Genomic DNA, 22,589 nt, shown 5'->3' with positions numbered 1-22,589 from the left:
CTAGAAATATAACTTCCTGGGCAGTGGTTACAAAGCTGCACCTCTCTCTCGCCCGAGGGTATCCTAACCTCAGCGTGGGAGAGGAGACGTCTGGGCTTCAGGGACCGCAGACCCAGGCAAAGAGAGATGGGAGTGGCCAACGTAAAGGCTCTGCGGGTCAGGTTTCTGGAATCCCAGTCTTTGTTACTGTCACTACACTTAAGTGTCGACGGAGGAGAAAGGCAGGCACTGAAATAGAAAGTGTCAGGACTGGGATGACAAGGAGAGCAACTCCGTGAGCACCCATCCCGAGCCCTCCCTGCGGAGTCCGGCGCCGCCTCCTGCGCTGTGCAAAGAGCCCGACTGGCGGCAGGAAGCGGGCGGGCGGCCGCGGCTCCTCGCGAGGCCGATTTCCTCCGGGACGGCCCTGGGCGATACTCTGGACTAGCAGAGCCACCTCGGGAGAGCGCGATCTCTCCCCCAGCCCGCGCAGCTCAACCCACCCACTTACTTCCTTCGACTGCACACACACACACACACACACACACACACACACACACACACACACACACACAGAGCTGCCAAAAATTTCCAACCTCCGCCCCCCTCCCGAGCTGACTTCCTTCCAGCGCTTCCTGAGCTGGACGATCCTGGGATTTGTAAGACAGGAAAAAAGGGACGGAGCAAGGGCGGGCGAGGGGACGGGATGCTGGCTGTTCGCGGTCCTCCAGCGCTCTGAAGGCAGAGCGCGGGCCTAGGGCGGAGCACACTCAGCCCCGGGGCGGTCCCCTAACCGCCGCGCCCCGGCCCCGGCTCCTCGCAAGGCTCAGCCGAGAAGCGCGGGGAGACGCCGCCGGAGCCCGAGTAGGGAGGTGACACCCGCCCGGGGCGGTGCACGGCCCGATCTGCGCGCCCATGCGGACCCGGGGCGCCGCTCTGCCCTGGTGACCCGACCCCGAAACCCTCATCAGCGGTGCGGAGCAGAGAGAGCAGACGGAGGGGCAGCCTCTGTGGGACTAACTCATGAAGAACAAGGGTGCCAAGCAGAAGCTGAAACGAAAGGGAGCCGCCAGTGCGTTTGGATGTGACCTGACGGAGTATCTGGAAAGTTCGGGACAGGATGGTAATGTACCCCCCCTCTTTTTTTTTATTTTGTTTTGTTTTGTTTTGTTTAAGAGCGATGGGTTTCTCTTGGGGTGTGATGCAGTTCACAAGTTAATGTGTTCCAGGCTCGTGCGCTCACTGTACTTTAATAGAAAAAAAAAAAAGACTCAGTTCTTAACCACATCGCCTCCACCCCACAGTGCAGGAGCTGGGTCTGTCCTTCCGACGTGTCACAGGAGCGGTGGATGAGTAGTGGTGTAGCTGTGGCGTTTACTGGCCATTCCTGAGGCTGAAGCCCCAGGAGGGAGGCTCTGGTCTTAAACTTTGAGTATTGGAAGGGAAAGATGAGGGGGTGACTGACTGTGGTGAATCTCTGGATGTATCACTGTGATCATCTTAAATGTGCCTCCTGTACTGGGGGGTTTCACTGGCTCACATCCTTTTTTATTGATGTGGTAGGAGGCAGTGTGGTGGGAGTGGGGTGGGGAATCCTGGCTGGGGGAGTGCTTGCACAAACATTTTCTGTATTTCTGAGTTGATGCCAAATATACAGTACCTCCCCCGACCCCCCCACCACCACCCTTTACCTCCTCTTGGCTTTTCAGAGGGCCTTTGGTGTGTCCTGCGAGCAGTGTGTCGTAAGAAGGTCAGAGGGCCTCAGCTTTAAAAGAGTTTAGGATATAGAAGAGTGTCTCTGTTTTTTGTTTGTTTGTTTGTTTGTTTTAAGTCAGCTTGGAAAAAGAAAAAGAGGAGCCAGTGGAAACAGTTTAAACATTTGGTGGGTGGGGAAGAATGAAAACAACCTATACTGGGATGACACTGTCTAGGAGGGTAAAAGTTTTTAATATAGCAAAGGTGGGGGAATGGGGCATGAAATGACTCCTTTATGTAAAGTTGACTGGTTCTGGACTTAGCCACCACCCAAAAAAAAAAAAAAAAAAAAAAAAAAAGGCTTCTTTGGAAACTTCAGAGAAAGAGAAAAGAGCCCACTACATATCTCATATCTATCATTAGACATAGATAAATACAACAAAAGAACACTCAGGGCCATGTAACTGCTCAGAATAATTCTGCCTCAGGAAAACTCTCCCTCAAACAGCTGGGTTTGTCCATATCAAGTGTGCATCCCAGAAACAGTGCAGGGCCTTTGTTTCATTTCCCCTTTTTGAAGACTCAGCACCCCTAGTAATTTGCAGTGGTGTGATATTCCTGTGGTATTCGGGAGTCCAGAGTCTGCTGTGTCATTAGGACAAATGGCTTAGTATTTCAGAGCTTCAGGGGAACTACTGGTTTTCAAAACCGACTCTGAAATTGAGGCATAACTGAAGTCAATTCGTTTAAATCTCAACGACACTCCCGAGAGGTCTTTTTGAAATAAAATCGCTTGGACTGAGTTGTTTGTTGGGTTTTTTTTTTTTTCCTTTTAAAACTTGACAGAGCCCCAAGTACACATCTTAACCACAGTGGTTAAGAACAAAATGTTTGTCTCTGCTTGTTTTTACAGGGGTCTCTTCGTGTTAACCTGTAGGTACACTGGGCATGCTCCTGAGGTGCCACCTTCTGTGACGTTGGAGCTGTTCTGTTCTATACACACACACACACACACACACACACACACACACACAGAGAGAGAGAGAGAGAGAGAGAGAGAGGCACAATCACAGGGACGTGCACGCACACACAAGCTGTGAGGGTTGTCTAATGCTTGCTCGCCATGGCCCATTCCTATAAAATCCTCACTTAAGGAAGAACCTGAAAACCCTGGGGCTCTGGGAAAGAATTTAAGAGGAGCCCTCAGGCGATGCCTCTTTCAAACCCATTTTGTGTGTTGGACTCCTGTGTGTTTCACATAGGAAAGGAGGAAGGGAAAGGATGTTTGATAGGAAAAGCCGACTGCTTGGAACTCCATGCTTCCTGTCCTGCTGAGGAGGAAGCTAAGAGATCTCATAGAGACACAAGGCTCATCCATCACAAAGGATGGAGAGGGCCCAGACCTCTTGCTGGCTCCTGTGTGTAAGTCACCATTCTCCTTTAAGGACCCCCCGACCCCAGAGTGCAAGCAAACTGCCCTGCCACAGATCAGCAACCTTTAAGACTGGGCATCTGAATAGAATTTGGCTTTTGAATGAAAAGCATCTGGCACTCTCGATCACCAGCCACACTGTCATTGTACAGTGTGGAAATGAACCGTGAATAATAAGCAGTTTGTATAAACAAGACTAAATAGAATTTCTGCCCCCGCACAGGGAAAACTCATTGTTTTCCTGTGTGTATGTGATGATGATGATGATGGAACTGATAAGTGGTTTTCTCTAAAACAGTGTAGAAATATACATATATTGGTTAACAGACAAGACCCAGACTCTGTCCTGGGTGAGAAGAGGCTGAGAAGGGCACCACCCTTTTGCTCACGACCTTGGGAAAGCATCTCAGGATGTTGGAGGTGGTAAATCAGAGTGGTAATCAGGAACCCAGAGTCTGGGAAGGGCCTTTCGAGAATCATATACTGGTCACTGAACTTTGGGGTCAAAGAGCAGAGGCCACTGGACCTAGGTAGAAATGGAAGAGAAATGGATTTCAGTTTGGGAACACAAGAATGAAGGGGAAGCAGAGCTCCAAGCTGCAATGGAAGACCAACGCTGATGAGCACGGCTAAGCCAAGCTTGGGCTCTCTGGATATGGTGGGGAAGCTGCAACTTGGGTGAGAGCCCTGGGGACAAACGGGATGGCTGCTAGCCATCTCTCTTAATTCAACAAACTGAGCCTAGATACCTCCGATTGGACAAATCAGACAAGACAGAGGTGAACAAGGGACAGATTTTTTTTTTCTGCCTGAAGTGAATATTACTCATGACTAGCTATCATCGTGTTCAATCTTTGGGAAGCTGATGAAAGCTGAGCTGCCTTTTCACACACACACACACACACACACACACACACACACACACACACACATATCAAATATACAGTTCCGACAGCAGCCACCTAGGTGTCAGGTTCGGACCCTGCTGTGAGTCCCAGCAGTGCAGAAGCCTGGCAGGACAACTTCTCACTTCTCCCCTCAATCCCCAGCGCGGTGGATCAAACTCTAGGGGATTCCCCAAAGGTAGCATCTAACCCCGAGCTACACCTCCATCCTTGGTTCCCCTTTCTTTGGCCACTTTCCTCTTGTCTGACCACGGGAGGCCACAAGGTGGCTGCTGGTGGCTCTTTTCACTTCCCCACCAGCTGAGTGACTGCTGTCCCATCTGAAGCTCTCCCCAGGGGACCAGCTAACTCTCTCGCTTCCTGTCTGGGATCCCTTCCCTACCGCTGATGCAAGGAGTCTGCTTTTCTTTCTTGTTTTTGATCACTGAATGTGAAGGTCGTTTCTAACAGCTTAAAAAAAGCACCTTAGATTATTGTCACCTGTGGACCTACTGTGTGAGTGAAGCCCATGGAATGCGCACATGATCATGATCGTTTCCTATCTCTCCCTGATGAGCCATGTGTTCTAGGTCTTCTAGAGGGGGTGGGGGTGATGGGACCGGGGGCTGGGGGAGGGGGAGGGGTAAGAGTTGCTAGGAGAGAAACTATCTTGTCCTCTGGGCTGACCACTTTAAGAGCTGAGACTTCCTTACCTTTCTGAGTCATCGGGAAGTTTTATACGGAAGTTTTATCGTGCCTTCACGGTGCTCAAACGATGGCGACAGATTTCAACCAGATGGAAAGCTTTCTAAGATGTTGCTGCCACTACAACATGGTAGCACACACCTAGAGTCCTAGTACTTGGGAGGTTGAAGCAGGAGGATCGGGAGTTTGAGGCTAGTCTGGACTCCATGGACTTCATCTCTTAAAGAGAAAAGAAAAAGTCAATGCAAGGCCCCATCTCAGACCAACTAAATTTCTCCCAGATGGTTTTTGGTACATGGACAGGGTGGAAACCCACTGCCTGCATGCAGTGCGTGGCTTGTCGGCCATGCTCTTTGCATAAGTAGAGTCCATTCTGAATGCTCCGTGAGACGTGTGAGTGAGCCTTTTCATTGCTGGGGAATTTTTTTTCTTCTCGTCCTTACTAGGAAAGATGTGTGTGAATGTAAAACCAAGATTTGTTTATAGGTATAATGTATATCTAATTTGAGAGGCCACAGGAGGTTCATAACAGGTCACTGAGCAATGCAAATACAGCCCTGAGCTTGTTTGGGAGGGAGTCCTAATGGATGTGGACGAGTGGTGGGAACGGCAGTTGTTGCTCCATTTCATTTCATCTCTGAAGCTTTATAGTTCCCTCACTTTGTTTGTTCATTTCATTTATTTATTAATTCAATAAACAAAACTCTATTCCAGCCGTGTTTTGGATGCAGTGGGAAAGCAAGATGGGCTCTGGGTATAAGAAATGCGGAGTCTCAGGGATGTGACCCAACCTTCATACACCAGTTGACTTTGAAGTCAGCCGCCAAGGCTAACGAAGCAGCTGTAGGAGAGAATGGGAGCGTTTTTTTTGTCTCCCGTTAAATAGACAAGATGCGGCACAGACACAAACAGAGCAAGGTGGTAGCAAAGAAGGCACGTGCTTTTCTGTTTAAGATGCAGTCCTGACTGGAGGACAAGGGCAGTATCCTCAGCGGCTTGGTCTTTTCGGGCACATCATCTATCTGCTCAACTTCCCTAGATAATTCCTCACCAAGTGGGTTTCGGCTATAAAAAGTTCTGGAAGTTTTCTTTAACCCAGGAGACTCTGCTGGGGGATTCTGTTGAGACTACTGGAAGTCCCCTACCTAGAATCTGATCTTTTCTTGTTCTCCAGCCCTGGAGAGACTTTGCTTCTTGCCTCTGGGCCTCAGTTTCCCCTCTTGTGTTATAGAGGTAGTAGGGCAGATATAAAAGCACACGAGATAATATAGGTAAAGCACTTCTCTGGGACACCCTCATGGTAACCTGTTACTGTCACAATAGCCTGAACTTACCCCACCACAACCCAAGACTGACTGAGGCTCTCTTGAGGAGAGGGCATTCATCAGTCACCCAGGGGGCCTGGAAGAAAGATTGCTTGCCATGTTGGTGGAGAGTCTGGTTAATGCAGGGACTTGCCAGGTTGGCTGAGAAGACAGACCATCCTTACACAGGCCAAATGTTCAACCTGAAACAAATGTGCTTCGGAAGATCTGAGAGCTGGGCATAATCCCAACACTCGGGAGGCCGAGGCTCAAGGATCTAAAGCTAGAGCCCAGCCTGGGCTGTATAGCAACATTTCAAAAGACCAGAGAGAGCCAATTACTTCTAGGCCTCGGAAACCTGAGAGAGATACCTGGTCTTTGTTGGGGGGATTGTGAAGACAGAACAGCCACGTGAGGGGCTTGAGCATAGAGAGGCATCCCCAACTTGGACTGCCAGATTGAAATTGGAAGAAGCAAAAGACAGGGAGAAGGCATTAAGCCCAGAGCAAACTGCCTGGCCAACCCTCAAGCCAGCCGGGACTACTTTGTTTCTGGGTATAACAAACAGCCCACACAGAGAATGGAAACAGCTACTTCCACCTACCACATGGCCCCGTCTACAGGCCCTTCAGATCTCTGCCAGGAGCTCCTTGACCATGGGGACAGCTTTCCCCTCACTGCTCCCAGGTCAACCCCTCTGGCAGCCGCCCAGATACCACTCAGCTTCAGCAAGCCCCAATGCCCTTCCCCACAAGGAAGCAAACTCCCACCTCCCCTGACTACTTGGAAACCAGAGAACCATTTGATGGACAGAGGAGATCCTTTGGGTCACTCATAGGTGGGAGCAGAGGGAAACAGACAGAGGAAAGAGTGCATCACACCCAAATAGAAACAAGTCCTTCAGCACCAACCAGACTGCAGTGTTGCACGCAAGTATGTATCTCCTTGGTTGTGGGTTTGAGGCCAGCCAGTATTGTAAAGCATTGGTGGGCTAGCCCTGGAAGCTTTCTTGTTAGGGGAGGAAACTCCGAGAATTCCAGAGTTTGGTTGACCAAGACAATTCTTAAGCTCTTGCTGAGGCAGTTTGTTCCCAGGGTTTGCCTCCCGATAAAAAAAAAAAAAAAAAAAAAGTCTTCCTTGGATTCGATGCTGTGTGTGGCTCTGAGCAGTGGGTGGAAGAAGTGGGTGGGATTGAAAGTTCCAAGACTCGGGCTGGGCATGGGAACCTTTAACAACCACCCACTCTGCCACTGGATATTGTAGCTTAATGTTTCTGGAAGAAAGTAGTGATAAAACCACCTGGTCAGGGCTTCCTATTGCTCATTCCTTCCAGAACAGGCGGCCCACGCTGAGCTGCCTGTCCACTCTAGAGCCCAGGGGTCTCAGGATCCCACTTCCTTATTGTGGTTGCTATAGGCCAGACTTGATGCCAGAAACGTGGAATTGGTTCTCTTCCCACATACTGTGTGCCACACATTTAAATCAAATGCAGCATCCCTCTCCAGCTTCTCCCCCACTTCAAGTTAAGCTTATGAGTGCATGTGCCGACCAGTTCTCTTAAGTATTTCTCCCAAGGCTCCAACACAAAGGCCATGCTTGAGTTGAACTGATCTTGGCACCTCACTCTCAAAAGGCCGGCCTTTAAGTACTGTGTAAGGCGGGGCCACAGCCTGCTGGGACTCTAGGAGCCTGGATGGCCCCTGTTGAACTAATGTTCCCTGAATGCAACCTTTGATAAAGGTTAAGATAAAGAACTTCTCCAATGGAGGAAGAAGAAAAGAAAAAAAGGTTGGCAACAATTCAATGAAGAATGAATGATAGCATTCCTTTTTTTTTTTTTCTTTTTTTTAAGAAGCAAGATTTGATATAGAAAGACAAGAACTTCTGGCTGCTAGGTGATTAAGGGATGTGGGGGCGGGATGAGGGAAGGTTTCTTGGAAAGAAGAGAAGGGAGTCAGTGTGAAGTCTGAGCTCCAAACCAGACTGTATTGCTATCTTCAGCAGCAGCAGGAGTGAGCATCAGTATTGTTTGTTTTTTTTAATTTTTGTGCCAGTCACTTTGTGCATAAAAAGGAATATTGTCATCTTCAAACTCACCCATTTTACAGAAGGGAACTGAGTTTATCCAAGATTATCCAGACAGGAAAGGCAAGATTTAAGTCAGGATCTATCAGACACTCAAGCACAGCCTTAGGCTGGAATCATATCTCCCAGGAGAAAATAATTCATAATTTTTGCACTTAGCCAGTTTTGTCCCTCACAAAACCAAAAAAGATATTTTGTCTTTTGCTTTGCTTTCTATCAGCCCAAACCAGAAATAGTCATAACAACTGGTGCCTGAAAAGTACTTTGTCCTCTACAAGTTGATGTGTGCCTTTGGGAAAACACAAACACACACACACAAAGAGAGAGAGAGAGAGAGAGAGACATTGAAATCCACAAGTTTTCAAATCTTCCTAGGTTCCTCCTTGCCCACTGCAACCTCAAACCTCTTCCCTCTGGAAATACCCATGGCCTGAGAGTCAGAGGCCCCCAGTCCCGTCTCCATTCTGCCCACTGTTCTGTGCTGATCCTGGCTGGGTGTATGCACCTGGAAAGCTGCTCAGCTGAGGTAGCTCAAACAGATGTAGTAGGTCGTGCCTGTCTCTATGAGCCTATGGCGAGCAAAATGATCATTGCTTGATATCTACCTAGGATTTATCTTCTTACCTAGGAAGTAGGTGTTGGAGCTCTTTTAGGTATCTCACGATGAGAACTCTTTCATGGTCCTATTTGTAGCTAGTCCCAGGTAGAAAACAACCCAGGCTTTGCATGGAACACTGCAGAGACCACTTCATTCCTTGGTGTGAACCAACTGAGTTTCTGAGATCAAGTCTCTGGCACTTTTTGTTCTAGTTCAAGCTTGGCTGGTACATTAGGCTCTGGGTACCACACCCATGGCTTGATGCTGGCCTTGAATGCCTTTAGAGGGGAGACGGTTAAATGTTACTCATACCCCTGAAAAGCAACATATACCACCAGCTCCCTCTGTTACAGATGTTAGAACACAGCTGGAAATACCTGGCAGACAAATAAGTCAACAACGCCATTGCAAAACTCACATGAAGATCTCTTTTCCTGGAGTTTTATGATTTTGTTTTGTTTTATTTAGCTGTGCTTTTTTTAAATTGTACATGTGTAGGCAGCGGGCACTAAGTTGGGGACCCATGACCTTGCACATGCTAAGCAAACACTATAGAATCAACCTACACCCCCTGCCCCATCTTTAGGTTTTTAATCAGAAACTATCTTGGTGGGATTTTGAGTGACAGCATCAAAGATTTAATGGAATGGCAATGTGCTAGATCCAACTGCCATGGCTCTCAACCTGTGGGTCTCAATCCCTTTTGGGATCGAATGACCCTTTCATAAGGGTTGCCTAAGACCATTAGAAAACACAGCCATTTACATTATGATTCATAGCAGTAGCAAAATTACGGTTATAAAATAGCTGTGGGGGTTACCGCCGCATGAGAAACTGTATTAGGGGTCACAGTTTTAGGAAAGTTGGGAGCCACTGCTCTCCTGGGCTTACAAAGGTATTCTCAAGTTTGTCTTGGCCTACATGTGGTCAACAAGGCAAGGGCACAGCTTTCTAAAATGTACTGAAAAGAGGGAGGGAGGCAGGGGGTGAAGAGGGTGTACAAGCCGGGCATGCTGACATATGAGGCAGCTGACTGACAGCTGTAAGACAGAGGGTTATCTGTAGCTGGGAAAATTTAAAAAACAAACAAACAAACAAACAAACAAACAAATATCATCTGACTGTGAGGAACAGCCGAGGAATATGGAGAGGGACTGGAGTCCAGAGGCAGGAAACGATGCAGCTTTGCCTGATGCTTGGGATTGGCGGCAGGCTCTGAAGTCTGGGGGTGGGGTGGGGGGAGGGACTTAAACTCTGTTAAGGCAGCTGAGGGATGGGGAAAACAGGAGCCTGGTGGCTTCAGGGCAGGAGTGAGGAAATAGCCTTAGGTGAGCTCGCAGCCACTGGTTTGGCTGGCTGTGCCTGAACCTGTTTCTTGTTCACATACAGAAAAAGAAGACATTTTATGAAAAGATAAGGTTTTTAACATGTGCATGTGTGTGTGTGTGTACACATATGTTAACAGCACAGGTACTGGTGGCCCCCAATTATACAGGATACTAAGGGAGAGAAGACTTAGTTTTAAGGCTAGCCTGGACTGTACAGGGAGTTGAGAGGCAGCTAGGAAGTCAGTCAGGGCTACATAACAAGACCCTGTCAAAAGGAAAAGAAGGAGGAGAAGGAGCTGAAAAAACAAACAAACAAACAAACCTAAGACCTAAGGAAAAAAATAAAGAGATGAAGGAAACAAAGAAGCAAAAATAAATTAGAAATATCCCTGAGGCACCAGATCTGTCAGTGAAGGGCTTGCTGTTTGATCCTCAGAACACAGGGTTTTGGGGATTTGTTTTGTTTTGTTTAAAAAAAAAATCCGGGTGTGGCTACATGAGGATCCTTATGACTTGTTGGCCGGCCAGCATACTTGGTGAGCTCCAGGCAAGTGAAAGTGACAGAGCCTGTCTCAAAAACAAGACAGACAACTGAAAACTAACTCGTGAGTTTATACCCTCTGCCTTGCACATGGTACACACATGCACACGCACGCACACACATACATGCACACATGCTGATGTACCTGCACAAATACAAACATCCACACACATGCTCAGAGAAAGAGGAGATACTGCCCACCCTGACTCTGTTTGTTTGTTTCTTCTTTTTTAAATTGTTATTGTGTGTGCGCGCACACACACAGAGGTCAGAGGATAACTTCTAGGAGTTGGTTCTTCCCTTCCACTGTAGAATCTGCTGATCAAATTCAGGTTGTCAGGCAGTCCTTCCCCTATTTAAAAAAATAATTAGAAAAGAGACTTTTTTTTTCCTGAGACATGGTTTTACTAGCCCTGGCTGCCCTGAATATATACCATGCTGGCCTCTGCCTCTCAAACGCTGGGATTAAAGGTGTGCACCACCACACATGGCTAAACTCTATAGCTCTATAGCAGAAAAATATTCAACTTCAATCTCATCCTATTGTAGACAGTAGTTCTACTCTGTCAGCTGCCTGAGTTGGCTGTCTGTTTGACAAGTGAGGGCCAACTCAGACAACCACTGGCTAGTGTCACCTAGCCAGAGGTGAAAGAAGTGGACTCCATACCTGATGGACGTTCCCTTCCTCTCGGTAGCTTTGTTTGCTCTGGTCCCACTGGCTTTGCTGGCAGTGGGCTCTGCAGAGCTCCATTTTGCCATGTGCTGCCAGACTAGCTTCAAGTGGGATGTGAAATAACTTATAAAACTCTGACAACAGAGTTCCCCCTCCCGGGTTCTCAGAGCAAATCATGTAGGTTCCTAATGGCAACATTGGAAACAAGGCAAGTCCCCCCCCCCGCCCCCCAGCCCTAAGTAGCCCCTTCCACCACTTCTTAGCCATCTGTTTCCTGCATGCTGAATGTCGCAGGGAAACAGTGATGTCAGCTCTTCCATAGAAATCGACACCTCCCTGCTGGCCCCTCCCCTTCAATGCATATTTTTGTTCCCCTTTCTGGCTTTTGTCTTGCTGCTCGCTTAGGGACTCTGCTGCTTGGCATCAATTGTTGGCTTTCTTAATAAGTTTTAGCTATTTAAGTTTCATTGTGGCCTTCAAAGTGCACATGTCTCTTTGGGTCCATTTTTGGAAAATCCTTTGTTGTTTGGCTAAAAGCTAGAATGAGGGGTTTAGTGTTAACGGAGAGGGGCCATTTTGCTTTCTGTAGAAAGCATTGTTAAATGCAAGACTGTGAGGTATGCTCAGAGCCAACAATGGAGCCCTGCCTGGAACCCCAGTGCAGTAGCTTGAAAATCTGTACTGACTTGGGCACAGGGAATACACCTATGGCGCCATCTGTGAACATCCTGTATTCCCCCATCTGAAGCTGGACTTTTAAATGGGGCAGATTCCACCTCCCTTTCCTTCATGCCCTTAGAGACAATCTGGCTCTGAATGAAAGGGATAGTCTCTAGGGAAAGTATGAGTTTTGAAATATGAACCCTAAAAAGGTTTTTAAGCATATATATCTTTTAAGATTTAATTTAAAGGCTGGGCATGGTGGGTGGTGCACACCTTTGATAACGTTTGAGAGGCAAAGGCAAGAGGATCTCTGTGAGTTCGAGGTCAGACTGGTCTACATGCTGAGTTCCAGAACAGCCAGGACTACTTAGAGAGACCCTGACTCAAAAAACAACAACAACAACAAAAACAAAACTCAAAATTAATGTTAACAAAAGATTAGACTAATTACACTTTTAGAAATACTTTTAAAATTCCATATTCGTGTCCCTCAAGACCAAAATGAACGTGGAATAAAGGTTCAAATGGCTGCTTGCCCAGGCCCTGCAGGCAGTGGCCCATGGGGAACACGTGATCCTGCCCATGGGTCCTGCAAGTTGCGGGTAGGAGCCAATAGGGGCCATGCCGGCACCTCCTGCCAGGGTCTTCCTCAGAGACCTGCTTTCCAGGGCTTGTTGTGATGAGCGCCAGGTTAGGGGACTGCCAGGAAAGGCAGTTAAGGCAAGCCACGTGACTTTATTGTCCTCGGATTTCTTTTTCTGTTGCTCCCCCTCCCCTCGCAATGTCAACAGCGAGTATGAAGTTTTACTTTTTAAGTCAGAAGGCGGGGGTGGGGGGAGGGGGGAATGTAAAAACTTTTATGGGAACAGAGTGTCTGGAGTTGTTGAATTTTGTTCCCAACTTTATTTTGGAGGAAGCCTGGCAGTTTGCTTCCCTATGACGTCAGACTCTCCTTTGAGTCATTCTCAAGGGTGAAGGAACGGAGGCTGCTTTAGCAGAGTCACAGAGGTGTGCGTGGCTGTCTGCAGCGTGGGTATCAGGAAGTCAGACCCGGACTCAAGTTCGTCACTCAGAGCTTGGCTCCAGAGGCATGGATATTAAGAGCTCTGAGAACAGACACCTCAATCCTGCATGTCTCTCGTGCCTGCTTCTTTTATTCTTAGATACACACAATTATTTACTTTCTATGGCTGGTTGCATTAAAACAACAACAACAACAACAACAACAACAAACAGCTTTAAGAATCTTATCTGTTAGTAAATATATCTGGGGTGGGACCATGACCAACTTTCCAAGTTTCGAATTTCTTCAGTAATCTCCCAAAGAAACAAGACTTAAAACCCCAAATAAGGGTAGGGGTGTGTGTTGTGGTAAAAGTTTGAAATTACAGCGATAGCTGTGCTGTTTCCATATGGGCTTTAGGAGTAGGGAAAATCTGAACACAAAGCCTATGTCCATCTTTCATGGAGTGAGGGTGGGGGTGGGGGGAGCCTGGGCAGGAGGGAAGCCCTTTACATGCAACTGTCTGCCTGTCTGCCTGCCCTGCCTCGTCAAGGTGGGCTCAACTCTGAGTCTAAGTGTGAAGTAACTGTTCTGCTGGGCTACAGGAACAGACCCACTTAGCACAGACTGAAGTGTGTGTGTGTGTGTGTGTGTGTGTGTGTGTGTGTTCTCTGTGCTTTTAAAGGGGGACACTCATTCAAGGTGATCTAGACAGTGACGCGTTGTAAGTGCCCCAGGTGGCAGATGAAATTGTCAAGACTAGTTATTGCTTGTGAGCAACTTAAAGCAGCTTCAAGCATTGAGGTGGCCCTTCTGCCTGTAGCTCCTTCTGTTCATTTCCTGTTGTTGTCAAAAACCGGTCACAACAGACTTAGCAACGTAGCAGGAATCTACAGCACTACCCTTCCAGGCCTGGAAGTCCAACACCAGCCTCCTCACACTACTGTGAGAAGTGCGTTCCTTTCTAGAAGAGCTGAGAGAGAATCCATCTCCTTACCTGTGCTTCTTCCAGAAGTCATTCACACTCCTTGGCTTCTAAACCCTTCCTTCTTCTTTGAAGCCAGTGACACAACTTGTTTAAGCTGCCTTCTTCCTATGGTTGAAAAGGGGTCTCCAATAGACCACTGGGCTTAACTCTAGGACACTATCTCTACCTCCATGTCTTCAACTTAACCATGGCTACAAGACTCCAGAACGTAGAATGTAGGAGTCTCTGAAAGTTATCAGGTTCCTCACCAGCTCTTTCTGGAAGCTCTGAGATCTTCCCCAACCCCATCATTGGTGCCTGTGTGATGTTTATCAAGTTTTAAGCTGTTTAAAGACACCCTTCTATTGTGAATTCCTAGAAACAACAACAACAAAAAACTTGTTATGATCTGGGTTTGTGAAGAACTGGATAGTCTACTAGATGTGTGTCTGCCCTGTGTGTTGTACCCCGTGTTGCCTGATAGGACTCTGCTCAGCCAGAGATGCTAGGATTCCAGATTTTGTTTATTGAAACTGCCTCTCACCTTGCACAGTGTTGACTCATGTGTCTCTGAAAACAACTCTGGGAGACAGGTATTATGTTTTCATTAGCACATAATGATCACACATATTTATGGAGTACAATATGACATTTCAGTACAGCGTGCAGTGATCAGACCAGGATTAGCAGAATGTCTATCACCTGAAAGGTTGATCCGCTCTTTGTTTTAGAAACGTTTGAAAGTATCCTACCAACTCTTTGAAATATATAACTTATTATTGTCAAAGATAATTACCCAACTATGTTATCAAGCACTAAGTTAGTCCTAACCAGCTGTTCAGCTCCACACACTAACTGTCCTCTCTTGGACTCACATCTTTCTCAGCCTCCGGTAAGCATAAGTACTTCCTATGACTGTGAAACCAACGTCTTTAGCTCTCCACAGTAAACAGTGTTTGTCTTTCTCTCCTAGACATATTTTACATTGTTCCCAGGTTTATCCTTATTGCCAAAATGGCAGGATTTTCTTCTTTTATGGTTCAATAGCATGACAGTGTGTGTGTGTGTGTGTGTGTGTGTGTGTGTGTGTGTGTGTGTAAGAAAGAGACATTCACCTAGCTTGATACTTTATCTTGGTTATTATGAATTGTGCTTCAATACATAAAGAACTGTAGGAATTTCTTCCACATACTGATTTCCCCCCACACCCTCTTGTATATAAACCCAGAAGTGGAATTGCTGGATCACTGGTAATTCTATTCCTATTCCTCTGAGAACACTTTTCCATCCTGGCCATACTGAGTTTCGTTCCCACCAGCATTCTGAGGCTTCCTCTTTCTCTGTATTCCCACTGACACTGGTTATTTTTGCTTGTTTGATGGCAGTCATTCTAAGTAGGGTGAGATGGTAGCTTCTGTGGCTTTGGTTCACGTTTTCCTGATTGGTGATTTTGAAAATTGTTGTACACACTTTTAGCTCTTTGCATCTCTTTTGAGATACGTATATTCAGATTATTTGCACTGGTTTTTATTACTGAGACAGGCTCTCGTGTAGGCTCGAACTCACCATGAAACCAAGGGTGTGATCTTGGACTTGACCTTTGACTCTTGCCTCTATCTCCTGAGTGCCAGCATTACAAGTGTGTGTCTGTGTCCAGTTGATTCATTGTGGGGAATGGAGCCCAAGGCCTCTCACATGCTAGACAAGCACGCTATCCACTGAGTCACATGCCCAGCCCAGGCTCAAGTTCTAATTAATGAGTGGTTTTCAAATATTATTTCCTCCTGTTCTGCATGGCATCGCTCCCTATGTCTCTTACTTTGCTGAGATCTCCTCAGCTTTTGTCCTTGGATTCTGTGCTTTTGGGGTCCTGTCTTGAGATCTCTTCTCTGTGGTTTTCTTCTAGTTATTTCATAATTGGGGGGTCCCCCATTTCTCTTCAACCCATTTGGAGTTGATTTACTATGAGGTGAGAGGTACAGTAGTTGTTTTGCTGTTATGCATTTAGGTATCAAGTTTTCCTAGAACAAGTGATGGAAGAGACTGGCTGTATATAGTTTTGGTGCATTAGTAAGAACTTAGCTGGCTGTAAATCTGTTGGATTACTTCTGGGATTGGCATTTTGTCTTGTTATTTTGAGTATGTGGTTTTTGGGTTTTGGTTAATTTTGTTTTGTTTTTTGTTTTTTAAATGTCAAACATGCTGTTTTGGTCACTATAGCTTGGAAGTATGGTTGCACATAATAATGAAAAGTAGGTATTATTAGTAGCTTCATTCCTTAGGCTTTAATTATTTATGTATTTTGTAGTGATAGAGATAGAATCCAAGGCACTGAGGAAGCCAGGAAAGTTCTCAATCACCAAGGTAGACCCAGTAGTTGTTTTTAATTATGGCAAAATATGCATAACATAAGATATAGCATTTTACCATCTTGAAGTCTACAGTTTAGCAGTACTGAACACATTCACATTCTTTTGTTTTGTTTTGTTTTGTTTTGTTTTGTTTGTTTTTTGTTTTTGTTTGTTTTATCAAGACAGGGTTTCTCTATATAGCCCTGGCTATCCTGGAACTCACTCTGTAGACCAGGCTGGCCTCGAACTCAGAAATCCCCCTGCCTCTGCCTCCCAGGTGTGCCACCACTGCCCGGCCACAGTCACATTCTTGCGCAATGGCCACCATGTCCATCTTCTGAATCACTTCACCTTCCTTAACTGAGCCCTGTCCCCATTGAATGCTAACTCTCTGGTCTCCCTTCCACAGACCCAGAATCCCCAATCTAGTTTCCATCACTAGGGGTGTGGCTCTAAAGACTGTACAGGCATAGGAGGGAAGTATTTGTCTGTTTGTGGCTATATTCCTTAACTTATAAGACCATTTTTTCAATGATAAAAGAAAAAAACTACCTAAGTAGTAGTTCAAAGTTAGGCCCATCTCACTCTGTTTAACTGTGTGATCCCATCTAAATTCCCCTGTAGGCAAACAGAGCTATCAGTCGACAACAGTGGAGAACTCAATGTCTTGCCATTCATTTGCCATGTTCAGATCAAAGAGCCAGGAGAACAACCTGGTATTATGAGTGACACATGAATAACCCCAGAATCTAGGAGGCTGAGGCAGGAAGATCTCAAGTTCTAGACTCCCCTGAACTATAGATTATAGAAGATTCCAGGCCAGCCTGTCTGGGCAGTAAGACCCCATCTGGAGCGAATTGGTTAGACTTGACTTGGTAGGACCTCAGGGAGAATAGTTGGAGATGGTGAAAGAACAAACATTCCAGGATCACCAGATGGTATACGAGAAAGGAGATTCTCAAATACTCAACCAGATGATTCACCCAGTTCAGGAGGCCTTCCTTGATGAAGGAATTTATAGACCCTCACCTAGAGAGCCTCTGAGTCCTCACACCTTATACAGACAGGCTCAAAGGCTCTGGGAGGTTAAAGGCACCATCAATTATACTTACCTTAATGGTAAGTTAGTATTCTAATCAGCTTCAGTCTTCCTAAAGCAAACTTAAAATTTACTAAAGAGATGAGCTTCATAGAGCAGAAAAGATACTTCTGAAGGACAGACACTTGAGTGAGATGGGGTGGGGGTGAGATATCTGGCATGTCCTAAAATCCCACTGGGCAGAAAGTGAAAGATGGAAGGACCTGGCATGGAGAGTCCAGATGCCTCACCTCTGCCTCTAGGTCCCAGCATTGCTGCCCATTCTGATGCCAGCACAGACCAGCTGGTCACTCATTCCCACTCCCAAGGTTTCCGGCCCTGTGAAACCTCTACTACCTCTCACCTCCACCAGCTGTCAGCATTCCTTGAGTCCACGCAAATGAGCCCCTTGCAAACTGTGACCATTGATTCCTTCTCTGCAGTAGGCCTGCAGGGCTAGACTCTTCCTTAAGGCTCTGAGACAGAGGCATCTATATCGATGTCCAGCTTCTAGGAGCCTTGACTGTGGCCCCATCATATCACTTGTGTTCATCCCCTGCCTTCTCCCCTCAAATCTTCATCTCCCTCCTCCACTATCTAGAAAGACCCCGTGGTCACAATAAGACCACTTAGGTTACCCAAGAGAACTTCCTCATCTCAAGATTTTTTTTTAGTTGGTCACATGTGCAAAGTCCCTTTTGCCATATAAGGCAGCAGTCAAGGATTTCAGGAATAAGGATGTAGACCTCTTCGAGGGGATGGGGAGAATTACTCAACCAACCACAAACTTTTATTTTCCTTCTAGAACATATGGTCAGTTCCATGGTAACGGTAACTTGGTGTTATAGGTGCAGGATGAGAAGGACATCCAATGCAACCGACATTTATGATACTCTTACCACGCATCAGCCACTGAGTCAGAAGGAACAGAGGAGGGAACAAGCATTTTCTCTCCCTAAGGGAGAAGAATCATAATCTCATCCCAAGCTGTTCTTCACACACATCCCAGTAGGAAGTGGATAACATCAAGTCTGACTCAGAGGAGTGGAATTGGTGTTAGATGAGTGGTCTCTCCCTGAAGGGAAGATACTCTAGATTAGAGGCCCTGGGTACACAAAGGCATAGAGGTATAACACAGTCACACCAGACCGATATTCTCAGGAGACCACTAGGGGGAAGGGGCTTCCTTGCATGGGCTATGGTTGTAGGAACAGGTACTGTCTGACCAAGAGTCTTCCAGGGAGAAGAGAAGAGTTGGGACAAACCTGTCGCCCTAAGCACTCAAACGATCAAAGAGGAGTCTCAAAAGACCCACACTTTAAAACTACCATGTCCCTTTTGTGGTTTCTGTCACTGCTGCTGAGAAGACATTGTCCCCAGTCAAGAAATAAACTTCTTTGGATTGGAGGGACATCTGCCTCCAGGTAATTATAAAGCAGAGTTTCAAAATTTGTCCCTTGTATTTGTAATCTTAGGAAATATGGCTTTGCTCTGTCCTGTGGACGATAACCAGAAGGATGTTCAACGATTCAAATCCAAGTCTCCTTGGAGGTGAAAAGCTGTGTGACACCTCCCTCCAGCTGCTTCCTGGTCATGCTCCTGTTCCATCCCCCTTTTTGCCCTCCAGTGCTTTTAGGAATGACTGTCATCCCTTCTCAAGCAGATATCTACTGGTTTTTTCTGATTTCTACCTCATTTAAGCTTGGCCTTCTGTGGTCCTGGTCCACTCAGTGGCTGTCTCTACCTCAAAGCAGTGTCCTTTCCCCTTCCCTGTCTTTGTCTCTTGGGAGACTTCAAGGTTCCTTGGCGTTAGACCCCCCTCAGCCCAGTGCCCACCTCCTCCTCTAAAACTATAAAAATTCAAAGTAATTAAGCCTTACTTCACCAGAGGGCAGATACTCAAAATGTTTTTAATCACGTGTAACTAGAAAACAGCGTAGACAGGGACAAGATAGGGTGTGATGGTCACGCGAGAGGGCTCCAAAACAGCATTCACTCTAGAATCTCATCACATCTTTACCAGAGTGGCTCTTGCTTTGTGTGTTTCACTTCCATCCCAGACTTCACATGTCTTGATCCCCGGGGTATTCAAGATTAGGTAGTAGGGCCTTTAAGATGTGAGCCCAATGGCAGATCCTAAGGTTAACTGACAGTTTTTTCTCTTGAGGCATCATGGAGCACCAGGCTCATTAGCTTCCTGCCTCTCCGTAGGATTTGATTGCTTCCATTCACACAAGATCCTGCTATCACATTATAAGGTCCTTACCAAGGCTGGGTCATTGTTAGCACCATATCCATGAACCTCCAAAATGGTCAGCCAACTTCTTTAATGAAGTTAGCCTGCCTCGGGTGTGTTTCATTGTACTAAACCAAAACCAATGGCGACTCTTTCTGTGACTCGGTTTGCTTCTGGGTGAAATGTCAGAATCTTGGTATCTGAGATAAACACCATGATCAAAAGCAACTTGCAAAGCATTACTTCCACTTATGTGTCCCAATCATCATTCATCATCATGAAGAGAACTCAAGACAGAAGCCGGAGGCAGGAACTGGAGCCGAGACCGTGGGGAAGCATTGCTTACTGGCTTGCTCCCCATGGCTTGAGCAACCTGCTTTCTTATAGCACCCAGGACCACCTGCCCAAGGATGTAACCAATTGTAGTGAGTTGAGCCCACCCAAATCAATCACCAATAAAAAAAATGCATGACAGACTTGCTACAGGCCAATTTTATGGATGCGTTTTCCCAATTCAGAGTCCCTCTTTGGGGCTGGAGAGATAGCTCAGAGGTGGTCATCAGATGGTGGCTCACAACCATCTGTAATGGGATCCGATGCCCTCATCTGGTATGTCAGCGACAGCGTGCTCATATACATAAAATAGATAAATAAGTCTTTTAAAAAATGGCCCTCTTCTCAGATATGCCTCTAGCTTGTGTCAAGTTGGAAAAAAACCCTATCATACACTATGAGAGGATTTAGAAAATATAGAGTCCCATCTCACACAGTTGTCACTTCATTGGTCAGTTACCCATCTGGCCTGATCTATCGAGCAGAATCTTTTGTGTTGCAGAAAGCTCCCTAGTGCCGTCGAATGTAGCCGTTAGTAGCCATATCTGACTATTGAGCCGTGAATGGTGCCAGGGTTACTGAAAGAATGAAGTTTTTCTTTTAATTCATTTAAATGCATATAGGGTGTGTGGGCCCTTGCCCTTGTGTTGCGCTGTGGGCATGGGTACTGACGTTTGCGCATATACTAAAAATACACATATAAGATGATTCTCATCACTTCTTCACACACACACAAAATGATAGGATGCTATTGTAGTCAGAATGTCTAAAGCTGTCATGAAACACTATGACCACAAAACAAGTTAGGGAGGAAAGAGTTTATTTATTTGGTTTACACTTCCATATCGGTCGCTGTTCTTCGTCAAAGGAAGGCAGGACAGGAACTCAAGCAGGGCAGGAAGGTGGAGGCAGGAGCTGATGCTGAGGCCACGAAAGGATGTTGGTTACTGGCTTGCTCCTCATGGCTTGCTCAGCCTACTTTCTTATAGAACCCAGGACTACCAGATCAGGGGTAGCACCTTTCACAATGGGCTAACCCCCCTTCCCCTCCCCCCCACCCCATCTCTAATTAAGAAAATGCCCTACAGCTGGATATTATGGAGGTATTTTTCCAATTGAGGTTCCCTCCTCTCAGATGACTTTAGCTGTGTCAAGTTGACATAAAACTAGCCAGCACAGATGCATATATTTTGAAAGATGCTGATTTCAAATAACCGTAAATCTTGGAGAACTATCCATGTTTACACTTGTAAGTTCATATTATTCTTTTTTTACCACATGGAATTCTGCTGCACAGCTTTTTAAAAAAAATAAATAAATTCAGTAACATTTTCCTGCTATTGAAGATATAAAAGATTCTAAAGTGTATGACAAAAAAAAAATCTCCCTCCTATTCCCAAAACATATCTTCCTATTCCTGTCCCCAAAATCAATGGGTTAATTTTTAAGGTAATATTTTCATATTTTTAATAAAAATATCACAATGTATTTAGTTAGTTCTCTATTATGGATCATTATGTTATAAGTGCCCTTTAGACACTTCTCATTGACTAAATATAAATAAATTGATCATTTATTGAACATGTAGCCTGAGCTATGCATTGTTTATGTCAGTAATTTCTATTAGCTTTAGCTTATTGGATATTAATTTCTGTTTCACTTTGCTTAGGCTGAGGATAAATTTTGCTAGCCACAAGCTGCAAATTATAGTTCAGCCTTGTTTTTCAGGATTTATGAGGGATGTTATCCAGTCAGTCAGTGTTCTCTGAGCCAGAGTCTAAGGGAAGAGGTCAAGGCAGGGGCTAAGGGTCAGTCCGAAGCTGTTTGGCCCCTGTCCCCACTTATCTATGGTATCTTGACCACCAGGTTACCTGAGCTAACCTGGCTCCAACCACAAAGACCCAGGTAGTGTGATGAAAGCAGGTGAGAAGACGTGGCGGCTCAAACTTAAAGAATACACTGACGTGGAATACCTCCATCTTGGATGGAATAACAACCCTAGTGTGCTTTAGTAGAGCATCACAGGATGACTGTACACGTAGCATCTTACATGGGCAAAATGAGATGGTCTAAACAGACTGTGCTACTTAGCCCTTCGATGGCTTCCTAACATGCTCAGGACAGACCCTGACTCCATCTACACCACACATATCAGCCTCTCAGATACCTGCCTCTTCCACGGCCTCAATGGACAATGCCTCCCAGCTAAGCTAGCATTAGCCACACTGGGCGCTCCTATAGATGTGCCCAGTTCCTCTCACCTCCAGCCTCCATACGTGCTCTTTCCCCTATGTGAGCAATCGCCACACCATTCTATGTAACTCTGACTTGGGCCTCACTGACCCTTATAGACTTGAGCTTAGATGTCTCCTCCTCCGACATGCCCTCTCACACTGCTCTGAGGAAGAAGAAATATCCAGCCCATGCTTTCCTGATTTCACCCCCAATGTCCTCCCAACAAGGCTCTCCTCACTTCCTAACACTGACTGAATGCTCTCCTCCAACCTGCCCCTACCTCATCCTACACCCTAGAGAGGATCTTGGGTCAACTCCATGAGGCAAGAAACCACGTGTCCTGCCTCATCGCCTGATCAACAATACTTAGAAAAAAATGCTTAGATGTTGAAAGAGTGGCTGGATCTAGGATACAGCCATACTGTGTTGGGCCTGTGCGTCTGAGAGGTGAGGGTGGTGGAGGTGTCTCTGTGAACATTCAGCACATGAGTGCATTTGT

General features: G+C 46.2%; 1 protein-coding gene across 1 annotated transcript in view; it reads left to right on the top strand.

The window, feature by feature from the left end:
* The first annotated feature begins 416 nt into the window (after positions 1-416).
* Positions 417-22,589, top strand: part of Arhgap31 (Rho GTPase activating protein 31) — a 114,986-nt gene continuing 92,813 nt past the window's right edge. The window contains exon 1 of the mRNA XM_021185031.3: positions 417-1,102. Coding sequence (XP_021040690.1) covers positions 1,003-1,102 — 100 coding nt within the window. The 5' untranslated portion in view covers positions 417-1,002. The remainder of the gene's footprint in view (positions 1,103-22,589) is intronic.

This window comes from Mus caroli, unplaced genomic scaffold (assembly GCF_978045245.1).
Source record: "Mus caroli unplaced genomic scaffold, Mus_caroli_1 scaffold_17, whole genome shotgun sequence".
NCBI classification, from domain to species: Eukaryota; Metazoa; Chordata; class Mammalia; order Rodentia; family Muridae; genus Mus; species Mus caroli.
The sequence above is the reverse complement of the archived record's forward strand: the minus strand, read 5'-3'. Positions and strand labels throughout refer to the sequence as shown.